The following is a 13,165-nucleotide window of genomic DNA, read 5'->3' on the forward strand; positions in this document are numbered from 1 at the left end:
TGCCCGGGCTGCAAAAGATAAACAAAATAAACTTTAACTCACCTCCCCTGTTGGAGAGCCGTCAGCCTATCACCGGCTGCAGCTATGTTCCGCCTCGGCCGGTGATAGGTTGAGCGCACTGTCATGTAGCCCGGGCATAGGGATACAGCGTACAGTACAGAGTTCCAGCGCCGGTGGCCCTCAACAAACAGGAGGACGAGGAAGGCAGCGCTTGCGGGTATCATCTGATTAGCTCCCCGATGGGATGGCCATGATAAATAATTAGGGGGGGGGGGGAGAAGCAGAACAGCGCTCATGGGTCACATGATTTGGGGCGGGAGGGGGGAGAAATACCGTTATATACCGTGGAACCACCATAAGTTACAAAGATACTGTGATACACAGTTTTAGTCATACCGCCCAGCTCTAGCTCTACTTACCTCCAGTGTTCCCACAGTGCCTTCAGTGTCCTGCTTTGGTCACCCTGCAGTGACTGTCTTCCTGGAGCTGCCAAGTGACTGTCTTCTATGGAAGCTCCTGGACCCAAAGTGTCAGACTGCAGCTCAGAAAATTGCTGGCAGCAGTAGTTTCCCGCCTTGGCCAGTGATTCGCTGAGCGGAAGTAGGACACTTTGGGCCTGGCTGCTTTCGTAGGCGGTCACGCTGCAGTTTACAAAGACGATTGCTTCGGGGTACTAGAGCAGGACACCAGAGGCACCACAGGAGTGCTTGAAGGTAAGTAGAGGTTTATTTTAGTTTTTTTATACCCAGAATTTAATGGGACTCTGCTGATGCGGAGTCTCTGGCCGAATTGCAATGTGGAATTCCGCATGGATATTCTGGACGTGTGACCATGGCCTTACTTGTTGTAAACCATTTACAGAACAGATAAGTGGATCTAAAGGAATAAAGTTCTATTACTGCTGTGCACCAAAATGACATCGCTTAAAAAAAGGTATACTTACCTTATATTACTATGATATCCCGTTATGATGAGTGGGGGATCGACCTATGGGCCCCTGAGCACCCAGCTGTGCAGGTAACTGAAGCACACTTTCATTTACTTGTATGGGGCCGGTCAGAGTGTTCTGCACAGATTGGTGGCTGGGAGCGCCGCCATGCAGGGAAGAATTTAGAACGGGACGCAGTACTGCATCCTTTTCACTTTTACAGGGGTCTCAGAGGTCAGATCCCCAACTATCATAAAGTGATATACTCTAGCGAATCAATATTCTGTGACTAAAACTACTATAAAGAGAACCGGTCAGCTCTTCAGTCTGTTTAGTTTCCTGGAAGAAATGAGAATTTTACATAAATCAAAGCACATTGATGAAGGAAAGAATACATATGCATTGTAGCCATATTACCAGGATGGCACGTATCTATCCCTCTGTCTATTGGTACCCATATTGTGTGCTATCTTGTTTGTGATGATTATTTCTGGATTCTAATAAAAAAAAATACAATTTGATAAAAAAAAATAATAATAATAATAATAATAATAATAATAATTGTCCCCTCCCATCTTGCAGGAGCTCTGGGCGCCTCAGGTTTATCATCATTATTTAATGTGTCTCGCTTTTCTTCTTTTGTAGTGTATCGCTTTCCACGATATCTCTCCACAAGCGCCAACACATTTCCTAGTGGTGCCTAAGAAGGCCATTAGCCGCGTTTCAGAAGCGGAGCCTGCTGATGAAGCTGTAAGTAAAAGCTTGTTTTGCTATTGATTTATAACGGTCTCTTTCAGCCCATGGAGGATACATTGCCTCAAACCGTACAGATAGCAGGGGGACAGATTTACTTTGATGTATTCGGTTTAAAGCAGGAGCGGAGCAGAAACCCACAGCTCGGAGGACCATTTGTGTTTAACTTCAAGAAGACTCGAGCATAAATCATACTGTGTGTCTGCTGGGGAGAAAATGGGATTTATTAGATGAAGATAAGTGCGGGTTACAAAAGTCAAACACAAATAAAGGAAATCAAATCTACTCTCTGTATGATCCCAAATAAGGAACCGTCACACAGCAGGAGGTGCAGTAGTAGCAGAGCTGGGACCGTTACCTTGCACAGTCTGATTGTTTGTTCATCTTCACTTTATACTTTAAATGGAACCTGTCATATTGATGTAGAAGTCTGTGCAGGCCAATCTGCAGGGATGATGTTACGGAGCAAGAGGAGCTGAACAGATTGATATATACAATGGTCCCTCAAGTTACAATATTAATTGGTTCCAGGACGACCATTGTATGTTGAGACCAGAACTCTATGGAAACCTGGTAATTAGTTCTGAAGCCACCAAAATGTCATCCAAAAATAGGAAAAAGTGAGGATTAAAGATAAATAAGTAGATAACTAATACAGATAAAGCAAATCCTTACATATAAAAGTAATAAAGATCTGCTGGGAGCTGTAAATCACTGTCCGGGCATGCTGGGAGTTGTAGTTTTGCAACAGCTGGAGGCACCCTCTTTGGGAAACACTGGTCTATGTAGAGGACAGGAGCTTCTTCAGGGTCCTGTACAGTACGCACAGTGTCCTAAAAACAGGAAAATGGAGCTGCCCTCACCTGGTGTCCAAAGGAGCAGCTAACCCTGGACCAGGTAAAGAAAAGTACAGAACATGTAATACCTTCCTGTACTGTAGGGAGGCGCTACCAGACACCAGTCAGTGCAGGCACTTTAGGAATACAAAGGTTTTACCAGTGAATGTCCATTCTGATTGGTCGGTTCTTCCAGCCATTGACACGTTTCACAGATTCCATAGCATTGCATGTTGAGTCTGGTTTCAAGTTACAATGGTCCAGAAAAGACCATTGTATGTTGAAACTATTGTATGTTGAGGCCATTGTAAGTTCAGGGATCACTGTAATTCTGGGGGGAAAGTTCCAGGATAACGTATCATTTCTTCATGTAAATCTCTGCTCATTCTGGGCTTAGTAGTCATGTGGGCGGTCCTACTCAGTGACTGATATCTCTCCCTGTATTCACACTTATTATACACAGACAGCTGTTAATCACGGAGTATGACCACCCACATGACTACAAAGCCCAGAATGAGTAGAGATTTACATGAATAAACTTCTTGCTATATTTAGAGATTGATGGGATAACTAGAAGTGCACAACTATGGCCCAGATTTATCAAACTGTGTGAGAGAAAAAAAATTAAGTGTTTTTCCAACATCGACCAATCACAGCTCAGCTATCGAGCTCTGGTAAAGTGAAAGCTGAGTTGTGATTGGTTGTTGTGGGAAAATCGCTCCATTTTTTTCTCTAACAAAGTTTGATAAATCTGGGTCTATGTGTTTCACTCCCCGCCTTGGTGCTGAATCTGTCTCATTACAGGAGACGGGCTCTAGGGCTGGGCGGTATACCGGTTCATATTTTTTGGGCTGCACGATATGAATTTTCCCCCATACCGCAATACCGGTTGGGCCCCTCCCCCTCGGGAATGTATTAGCCCAGCGCAGCGCTGTCCCCACATCAGGGGAACTAATCCTATGTGACCCGCCTCCTCGCCCCCCCCCCCTCCCAATTAATGATCAGCCCAGCGGGGCACTACTCACAGATGTCACGTATAAGCACTGCCCTCCTCCTCTTTGTCGGCGGCCGCCGGGCGCTGGAACTCGCTGTACGCCAGTGGTCTCCAACCTGCGGACCTCCAGAGGCTGCAAAACATGCTGGGAGTTGTAGTTTTGCAACAGCTGGAGGTCTGCAGGTTGGAGACTTCTGTCCGCTGTATCCCTATGCCCGGGCTGCAAAACATAAAGAAAATAAAGTGTGAATTCGGGTAGAAAACAGGCATGGTCGCACATCTACAATCTTGTATAATGATCGGATTGCTTCTCAGCACAATATCAAAAACTAACAGGTTGTATATAAGTAGTAGTTAGCTACACATTTCTTTCCTAGCAGCCTCCCAGTCTGACTGGGAGAGCATGGTAAGTGAGCCATTACAACTTGTTCACACTGGTGTGGTGCTGTGCGGTGTCCGTTGCTGCCGTGGCGCCGTGTCTGCGGGGAGGTGTGACCCATAGACTGGTTTGAGTGGCATTGGGGCCGCTCTGCCGGTGGGTCGTTCCTCCCCCCCCCCCCCCCATGGGCACTGGTGTCGCGGCGGTGGTGGTCGCCGCCCAGTGCTACGCCATTTTATGTTAGGGACCCACTCTGAATAGGTGGCCTTGACGTGGCGAGTGGGCTTGTACTTTTTGATCAAAAATGTATACTAACAACCTGTTAGTTTTTGATATTATGCTGAGAAGCAATCAGATCATTATACAAGATTGTAGATGTGCACCATGTCTGCTTTCTACCTGAATTCATAAAGAAAATAAACTTTTAACTCGCCTACGTCGGGGCCACACGCTGGGGACTGGGGAGGACAGCCGTCAGCCTATCACCGGCCGGAGCGTTGTCCCGCCCCAGCCAGTGATAGGCTGAGCCCACTGTCATGTAAGAAGCTCTGGCCGGCTTCTTACATGACAGTGGGCTCAGCCTATCACTGGCTGGGGCGGGACATCGCTCCGGCCGGTGATAGGCTGACGGCTGTCCAGCGTTCCAGTCCCCAGCGTGTGGCCCCGACGTAGGCGAGTTTAAAGTTTATTTTCTTTATGTTTTGCAGCCCGGGCATAGGGATACAGCGGACAGCAGTGGTCTCCAACCTGCGGACTTCCAGCTGTTGCAAAACTACAACTCCCAGCATGTCCGGACAGCCGTTGGCTGTCCGGGCATGCAGGGAGTTGTAGTTTTGCAACAACGGGAGGTCCGCAGGTTGGAGACCACTGGCGTACAGAGAGTTCCAGCGACCGGCGTCCCCCCAACAAAGGAGGAGGCCGGTGCTTGAACATGACCTCTGTGAGTAGTGCCCCGCTGGGCTGATCATTAATTGGGGGGGGGGGGGGCAGAACAGTGCTGGCGGGTCACATGATTTGGGGGGGGGTCGCTGAACACTGGGCGCGGGTCACATGATGGGGGGGTGAAAATACGGTTATATACCGTGGAACCGCCGTAAGTAAAAAATAAAAATACAGCGATACACATATTTGGTCATACCGCCCAGCCCTAACAGGCTCCAATAAAAGTTTATGAAGTCCCACTCCTGAAACATGACAGATTAAAGGGGTGCTTACACATCTTATCCCCTACCACGCCCCTCCCGTAGGCTTGCATTGAGGGGCGGAGCGTGAAGTCACACGGGGGCAGAGGCGTGACGTCACACGCCGCCGGCTGTGTGTTCGCCGGTAATCAGACCCGGAGCGAACACGCTTCGGGGACTGATTACAAACGGGGTGCCGCGTGCAAGATCCCGGGGGTCCCCAGCGTCGGGACTCCCGCGATCAGGCATCTTATCTTATCCCCTATCCTTTGGATAGGGTATAAGATGTGTAAGCACCGAAGTACCCCTTTAAATGGCGAGCCAGGTAATGAAGTGTGTTGCTGTGTGCTTCACCTGGCTATATATGCCCTGACCAATCAAAACTTTTGAAATGTCTGCCTGGAGCTACTCGCTTTGAAGTGTCCTGTTTGGCCGGGTTTACACTACGGAATTTTGGACTGGAATTCTGGTGCAGCAGAATCCTATTGCTGGCAATGGGATTTCACTGCACAGTTCACACTACGGAATTTCAGCTGCAGATGTTCCACTGCAAAAAAAAGCCAACTTACTGGTCACTGAAAAAGGGGCAGGTTAGGCACCTATTCCTATTATGATGCAGGTCAGCCACAATGCAATATAAGGGGAGGTCACACAGGTGCATAATACTGATGAAGAACCACTCATACTATTCATGAGGGGGGTAGTTGCCTAGTATTATAGTTGCAGACATATGAGGCATACACAGGGTGCCAGTAACATGATAGCGTGTAGTGCACCATGCTGGCTTACAACCTATAAGTGACACCCATACTATTTGATCAGGCGGGCTGCCCAGAATCTTCTATGTGCACCCTATAATGCACTGATACCCCAGGAAAAAAGAATAAACTTGTTCGTTCATCAGGTGGAATCTGCTCCGCAGACATTACCATTCATGGGGATTCAGTTGGCGCTGGCTGCACTTGGAATCTCCGGATGGAAATTCCAAAGTGTGAACCTAGCCTTACAGCTGTCCTAGTCCACATAAGCCTATGCAGCGGACACACACAGCAGCTGTAGCTGGTAGCAAAAAATATGCAGGTGTGAACTGACCCTTAGGGTAAGTTAGTAGGGAAAATATGCAATAAATCCACAGTGGATCCCCCCCATAGAATTTGACATACAGCAGATTTGAAATGTGCTCTGCAAGTCAGTTTCTGTGAGGTTATTTTCCACAGTGCATGAAAGAGATTTCCTAAAATCCATTTAGTGTAAAAGCAGTGTTTAAAAAAAAAAAAATAAAATAAAAATAAAATAAAAAAACACTTCATGTTCATCATATTTCCTGTACGTGACCTCTGCACCGTGCATGTCCAGAACAGTCTCTCAGAATAAATGAACCAGGTTTCAGTTTTCCACAGCAACCAATCACAGCTCAGCGTTCATATCATTAATGGACTGTGGTAAAATGAGAGTTGATGTGTGATTGGTTGCTATGGCAAAACTAGACAGAAAGCTGGAAATCCCTGAACTGCTGTTTACACCTCGGAGCAGAAGGTCAAACAAGAAGGTTGCTTCATAATCCTGTTACAAAAATGAAAATAAAAGCTAAACAATCATGTGAAACACTACAAAAATGTTTTCCTCCAGTTTGAGTTTCCACTAGCGCTATTGCTCCTATATATGCTATTTGAAAAATATGACTCTTACTATTATAATAAACCTATTTAGACAGTTTTGTGTTCCTACCATGAAGAAATAATGGCCCGTCACTTTTTGTCGGGTTGTGTGACTAAAATTGTGTCGCACAGCTCGTGCGACACATTTTACTGACATGAACCAGCATCTCTCTGAGTGGTTTTAAAACCCGACAAAAGGTGTGGTTTTTGAAAAAAAAAGGGGTGTGTTCCCGACAGAACTAAAAAATCGCATAAAAATACACATAAAAACGTGTGAGTTTGTTGAAACCAAAACCCTACACCTTTTTAGCAGTCGGGTAAAGAAATAAAAATGGAGTGTTTTTTGTTGAAAATCTTTTTATAGACCTTTGTATATTATTTTAAACCCATTTTTTGGAAATATATTTAATTATATCTGTTTATTACCTATTTTTATTACTTATTAACCTTTTAGCGTATAATTAAAATTTGTACAGAAAACATCACAATCAGGATTATATTTATTGTAATCTAATTTTTATTTTTTTTTTATGTTTTTTCAATTACAGTTCAACAGTTTTCAGGGTATATTACAACCAAAAATAGGTTTATCAAGGCAGCCCCAACTATTAAAAAATAAAATAAAATTAAAATACTGATCAATCATGGCCATTCCCTTTCACACAATTTAGCGTGCGACACAAATTTCAAAATGAAATTGACGTGCAACAGATTAGTAAATCGGAGTGAAAAATACAGAGTACACCTGAAATCACTCCAAGATAAACACTCCATTGTAATGTGGTCATTCTCTGCATGGTAATTGGTGTCTTGTGATGCCATCTGAAGCTTTGGCCAGTATTCTGCTTGGCATTCACAATTCTGACACAAGGTGGATTAGGTCATCTATGATTGGTGGGAATTGGTCTGCAAGTTCCTTATACCGCTATTCTGTCCATATGGAAGAGTCTTTGGCTCTTGACGCTTGATTATTCTACAGAATTTGGAGATTTGTATTATTAGATATACAGTTCAAAGTAACTATATCAACTTCTTTTTCTCTTTCTAGCTCCTTGGACATCTGATGATCGTTGGCAAAAAATGCGCTGCTGATCTAGGCCTGACGAATGGCTACCGTCTGGTCGTAAATGAAGGACCAGATGGTGGCCAGTCTGTTTACCACCTTCACCTGCATGTTCTTGGGGGACGTCAGCTGGGCTGGCCTCCAGGCTAATGGCCTATGGTGTACACCACACAAATGGAGCTGTCCCAGTCTGTCCTGCGTTGTCTAAATGTCAGCCCCAATAAGTAGTCATTTATTTAGACAGGCGCTCATCTGATGTATGTTGCATTTAGCATGGAATAAATAAAAATGATTTTGTTTATTTCGGAGCTGTCTATCTATGTCTTCAGTCATTGGGATTCTAGCCCTGATATATGAAAGTTTACTTAGTTCCTTCCTTCAACCACCTCCATTGAGGCCTTATCATTCCAATGCCTGTGATTCTAGCAGCAGCTGTTGCTTGAGAGACAATTAATAAAATATTACAAATGACTGCGGTTTGCAGTAAATCCCATAATATTTCACATTCTGACAATCTGCTTAAAGTGCATGTACGCCAGTCACATTATAAAATGGCTAAATTGAAGCCAGGCTGTATAGTTAAAGGGAAACTGACAGCAAGTTCACCAGCTCACAGCAGCATAGAGAACACACACGCACACGTTCCATGCTGCCGTGAGCTGATCACACAGGTAGAGGAACAGACATGGAATGAATACAAAAGCTGCTGCAAACTCACTGGGTGGCGAGAGAAGAGTCTGCGTTGTTATGAGAAGTTCTGCAGCTGCTCTGAGTGGGTGCTAAGGGAGGTAGGTAGGCAAGGCCTGTGATGGAGAGCTGAGGGGGAGCAATGCATTCTGGGAATTGAAGTCGTGGGGTAGAGAGGAAAGAAATGATATATATAATTTTTTTTAATTTTTTTTTTAGATTTAACCCCTTAAGGACTCAGCCCATTTTGGCCTTAAGGATTCAGACAATTTAATTTTTACGTTTTCATTTTTTCCTCCTTGCCTTCTAAAAATCATAACTCTTTTATATTTTCATCCACAGACTAGTATGAGGGCTTGTTTTTTGCGCGACCAGTTGTCCTTTGTAATGACATCACTCATTATATCATAAAATGTATGGCGCAGCCAAAAAACACTATTTTTGTGGGGAAATTAAAACGAAAAACGCAATTTTGCTAATTTTGGAAGGTTTTGTTTTCACGCCGTACAATTTATGGTAAAAATGACATGTGTTCTTTATTTTGAGGGTCAATACGATTAAAATGATACCCATTATTATATACTTTTATATTATTGTTGCGCTTAAAAAAAATCACAAACTTTTTAACCAAATTAGTACGTTTATAATCCCTTTATTTTGATGACCTCTAACTTTTTTATTTTTCCGTATAAGTGGCGGTATGGGGGCTCATTTTTTGCGCCATGATCTGTACTTTTTTTTGATACCACATTTGCATATAAAAAACTTTTAATAAATTTTTTATAATTTTTTTTTTTAATAAAATGTATTAAAAAAGTAGAAATTTTGGACTTTTTTTTGTTTGTTTTTTTCGTTCACGCCGTTCACCGTACGGAATCATTAACAGTTTATTTTAATAGTTCGGACATTTACGCACGCGGCGATACCAAATATGTCCATAAAAAATGTTTTTTACGCTTTTTGGGGGTAAAATAGGAAAAAACGGACGTTTTACTTTTTTATTGGGGGAGGGGATTTTTCACTTTTTTTTAACTTTTTACATTTTTTGACTTTTTTTTTTACACTTGAATAGTCCCCATAGGGGACTATTCATAGCAATACCATGATTGCTAATACTGATCTGTTCTATGTATAGGACATAGAACAGATCAGTATTATCGGCTATCTTCTGTTCTGGTCTGCTCGATCACAGACCAGAGCAGGAGACGCCGGGAGCCGGACGGAGGAAGGAGAGGGGACCTCCGTCCGGCGTCCTTAATGATCGGATCCCCGCAGCAGCGCTGCGGGCGATCCGATCGTTCGTTTAAATCGCGAACTGCCGCAGATGCCGGGATCTGTATTGATCCCGGCACCTGAGGGGTTAATGGCGGACACCCGCGAGATCGCGGGCGTCGGCCATTGCCGGCGGGTCCCTGGCTGCGATCAGCAGCCGGGATCAGCCGCGCATGACACGGGCATCGCTCCGATGCCCGCGGTTATGCACAGGACGTAAATGTACGTCCTGGTGCGTTAAGTACCACCTCACCAGGACGTACATTTACGTCCTGCGTCCTTAAGGGGTTAAATGATGTCAGAATACTTTATTTTTTTATTTTTTTTAAAGGACAAAATACAGTAAGCTTTTCCATGTTTCTCTGGAACACTGGGCCTTCTTGGTATCTGGTCCAGGGCCCCTCCCAGTAACAGCAAGAGCTGTATATTTACACCAGAGGGAACATTAATGAGTAATTCTTCCATGATAAGTCTTTTGGGAACCACAAGTTTAGTCAATGGGACAACATATTTTGCTTCATCTTGATATATTTACATTGTAATCGATAAAATTCGATTTTCTCTCCATCATTTAATAGGAACTTGTGTTTATAACTTCAAGATGATGGGGCAAAGTTCAGCTCCTACAAAAGCCCCATATGATGGCAATGTCTGGTTTAACCAATATGGAAAGTAATACAGGTGTGAAAGGGGAGACTTTTAATTTTTTATTTTTTTTGGCCCCAGTCCAGAATATGGAGTTTTAGGAAGTTGAAGAATGGGTCCTCTTGCGCTTGGCTGCTGCATTTGGTGGAATCTCCAGCCTCAAGTAGCAAGCAGAGAGCTGACAAAGTGCAGAAGGGACGAGGGCATGACTGTCTTTGCTGAGAATATGAGCAATCCCAATCAGGCCAAGGCGGTAAAGAGCCTGGGTTGACGGTGAGGAGATAAAGAAACCCCTGAGGGTGCTGGGGGCCCTGGACCAGGGATATGAGCAGTTTTAGAAGGCGGTGTACACGGCGGTGTACTTTTTTTTATTACAAAACCTTTATTAGTACAATTTTGTTGGATAAACAAAATAAATCAAATTTTTTTTTTGTACTGCGTTCAACGTGACCTGACTGACATCCATTTGTTACGCCACAGCAGTTTACTTGGAGAAAACCCACTTGTGATGTCTCAGTAACTTATCTGACTGAAGCAACATGTAATGTAACAGTTTGCCTGTCTGAACCCCTCATGTAAGGTCACAGTAACTTACCTCACCTTCACCTATGTGTGATGGCACAGTACCTTACCTGACTAAAACCCATATGGGATTTTACAAAAGGTTTCCTGACCAAAACCCACGTGTGATATCACAGTAATTTGCCTGACTGAAACCCATATTTGATGTCACAGCCAACATGAGCAAAGCCAACATGTTTCAGTCAGGTAGGCTACTGTGACCTCACAACAAATGAGCTCCTGAAGACAGTGGGGTACTAGCCATACATCTCCTAAGGTTGTCTGTCTCTGTAATGACCGGTTGTTACTGCACTTGCACAGTTATCATTGCAGCAATTTATGAAGAAAATTTCTATTTAGTCAAAGCTTTGAGAACCTCATAGGGAAATGATGAGTGTTGGGAATGGACCAAATTGTAACTAGCAATTCCTTCACTAGCTAGAAGTTGTAATTCCAGAAATTCAGATCATTGTCATAGACCTAAATTAAAACACTTTGACAATGGCAGAGTGGCTTGTTGGTGTCCCTCCCTAGCACCCAGCACAAAAGGTATATACCCTACCAGCACCCCCAGGCATGCCTCTCTTCCATGTAGCCTAGTTCAGAGCTATTTTTATTCTTCACAATTACCCTATACCACCTAGAGAAGGGTTGATCCTGCTCCCCTATCTCTCTTTAAATAGCAGCAGTGTCCCTTTCTGTCTCTTTTTCACTTCTTTTCTTCTTCCACATCCCTTCTCCATAGTATTCTATGGCCAACATCTGTAACCTGATTTCTCATTTAGCAGAAGATCTATCTCCTTTCTGCTTCCTGGGTATGCATTTTATTACTCAACTAGCTGAGTACCCTGCATTGCCCGTTTTTTCCTATCTAATCCTTGTGGGGGAGGAGAAGCAATAAAGAAGAAAGCTTTTGTCCTTATATCGCGACCTCCAAATCCCGACCTCATATCCTGTCCTCATATCTAATACTCCTATCCCATTCTCACGTGGGGCTGAGTTGTGATGAAGATATTGTAAGGTGAAAATAGGGGGGCAGGGGGGCCTGGCTTTGTTGGAGTGGGTGTGATTTGTAAGCCAGACTAATAAAAAAAAAGGGTGTGGCTTAAAGGATGGGTGTGGCTTTCCAAGATATGGCATGTAGTGAGGGTGTGACTTGCCCGCCAGACTGACATATTCAGCAGGGGATGCAGAGCGGAGCTTGTTGAGTAAGGTACCGGAAGTCCTATATACTTGCATGGAACTTGAAACAAAAATCCCATTCTTCACATAAAGGGGTAGGTTAAGTTTAATTGAACTATCCTATATTTTTAGATGACATATAAGTAATATGTGTACAAAGTATTATCGAAATATCCCCAGCCGTACGGAAGTTATGCTGGAACATACATTTCCCATAGAGTTGCATGGGACTTAAACAAAAACCCTAACCCTCGCAAATGGGGGTAGGTTAGGGTTAAATTAACTATCCGATATTTTTTGTGGACATATAAGTAACATACGACAAAGCATTATTTAAATATCTCCAGCTGTTTCGAAGTTATGCAGTAACATACATTACCCATAGGCTTGTATGGGACTTTAACCCCTTAACGACGCAGGACGTATATTTACGTCCTGCGCTGGCTCCCGCGATATGAAGCGGGATCGCGCCGCGATCCCGCATCATATCGCGTTGGTTCCGGCGCTAATCAACGGTCGGGACCCGCGGCTAATACCACACATCGCCGATCGCGGCGATGTGCGGTATTAACCCTTTAGAAGCTGCGGTCAAAGCTGACCGCCGCTTCTAAAGTGAAACTGAAAGTGACCCGGCTGCTCAGTCTGGCTGTTCGGGACCGCCGCGGTGAAATCTCAGCGTCCCGAACCGCTGACCGGACACCGGGAGGGCCCTTACCTGCCTCCCCGGTGTCCGATCGACGAATGACTGCTCCGTGCCTGAGATCCAGGCAGGAGCAGTCAAGCGCCGATAACACTGATCACAGGCGTGTTAATACACGTCTGTGATCTGTGTAAGAGATCAGTGTGTGCAGTGTTATAGGTCCCTATGGGACCTAGAACACTGCAAAAAAAATGTAAAAAAAAAAGTGTTAATAAAGGTCATTTAACCCCTTCCCTAATAAAAGTTTGAATCACCCCCCTTTTCCCATAAAAAAAATAAAACAGTGTAAAAAAAATAAACATGTGGTATCGCCGCGTGCGTAAATG

At 44.1% G+C, this 13,165-nt stretch overlaps 1 protein-coding gene across 1 annotated transcript in view; it reads left to right on the plus strand.

The window, feature by feature from the left end:
• Positions 1-8,100, plus strand: part of HINT1 (histidine triad nucleotide binding protein 1) — a 14,375-nt gene extending 6,275 nt beyond the window's left edge. The window contains exons 2-3 of the mRNA XM_056537285.1: positions 1,574-1,678; positions 7,778-8,100. Coding sequence (XP_056393260.1) covers positions 1,574-1,678; positions 7,778-7,942 — 270 coding nt within the window. The 3' untranslated portion in view covers positions 7,943-8,100. The remainder of the gene's footprint in view (positions 1-1,573; positions 1,679-7,777) is intronic.
• Positions 8,101-13,165: the final 5,065 nt, after the last annotated feature.

The sequence above is a fragment of the Hyla sarda genome, chromosome 1 (assembly GCF_029499605.1).
Source record: "Hyla sarda isolate aHylSar1 chromosome 1, aHylSar1.hap1, whole genome shotgun sequence".
NCBI classification, from domain to species: Eukaryota; Metazoa; Chordata; class Amphibia; order Anura; family Hylidae; genus Hyla; species Hyla sarda.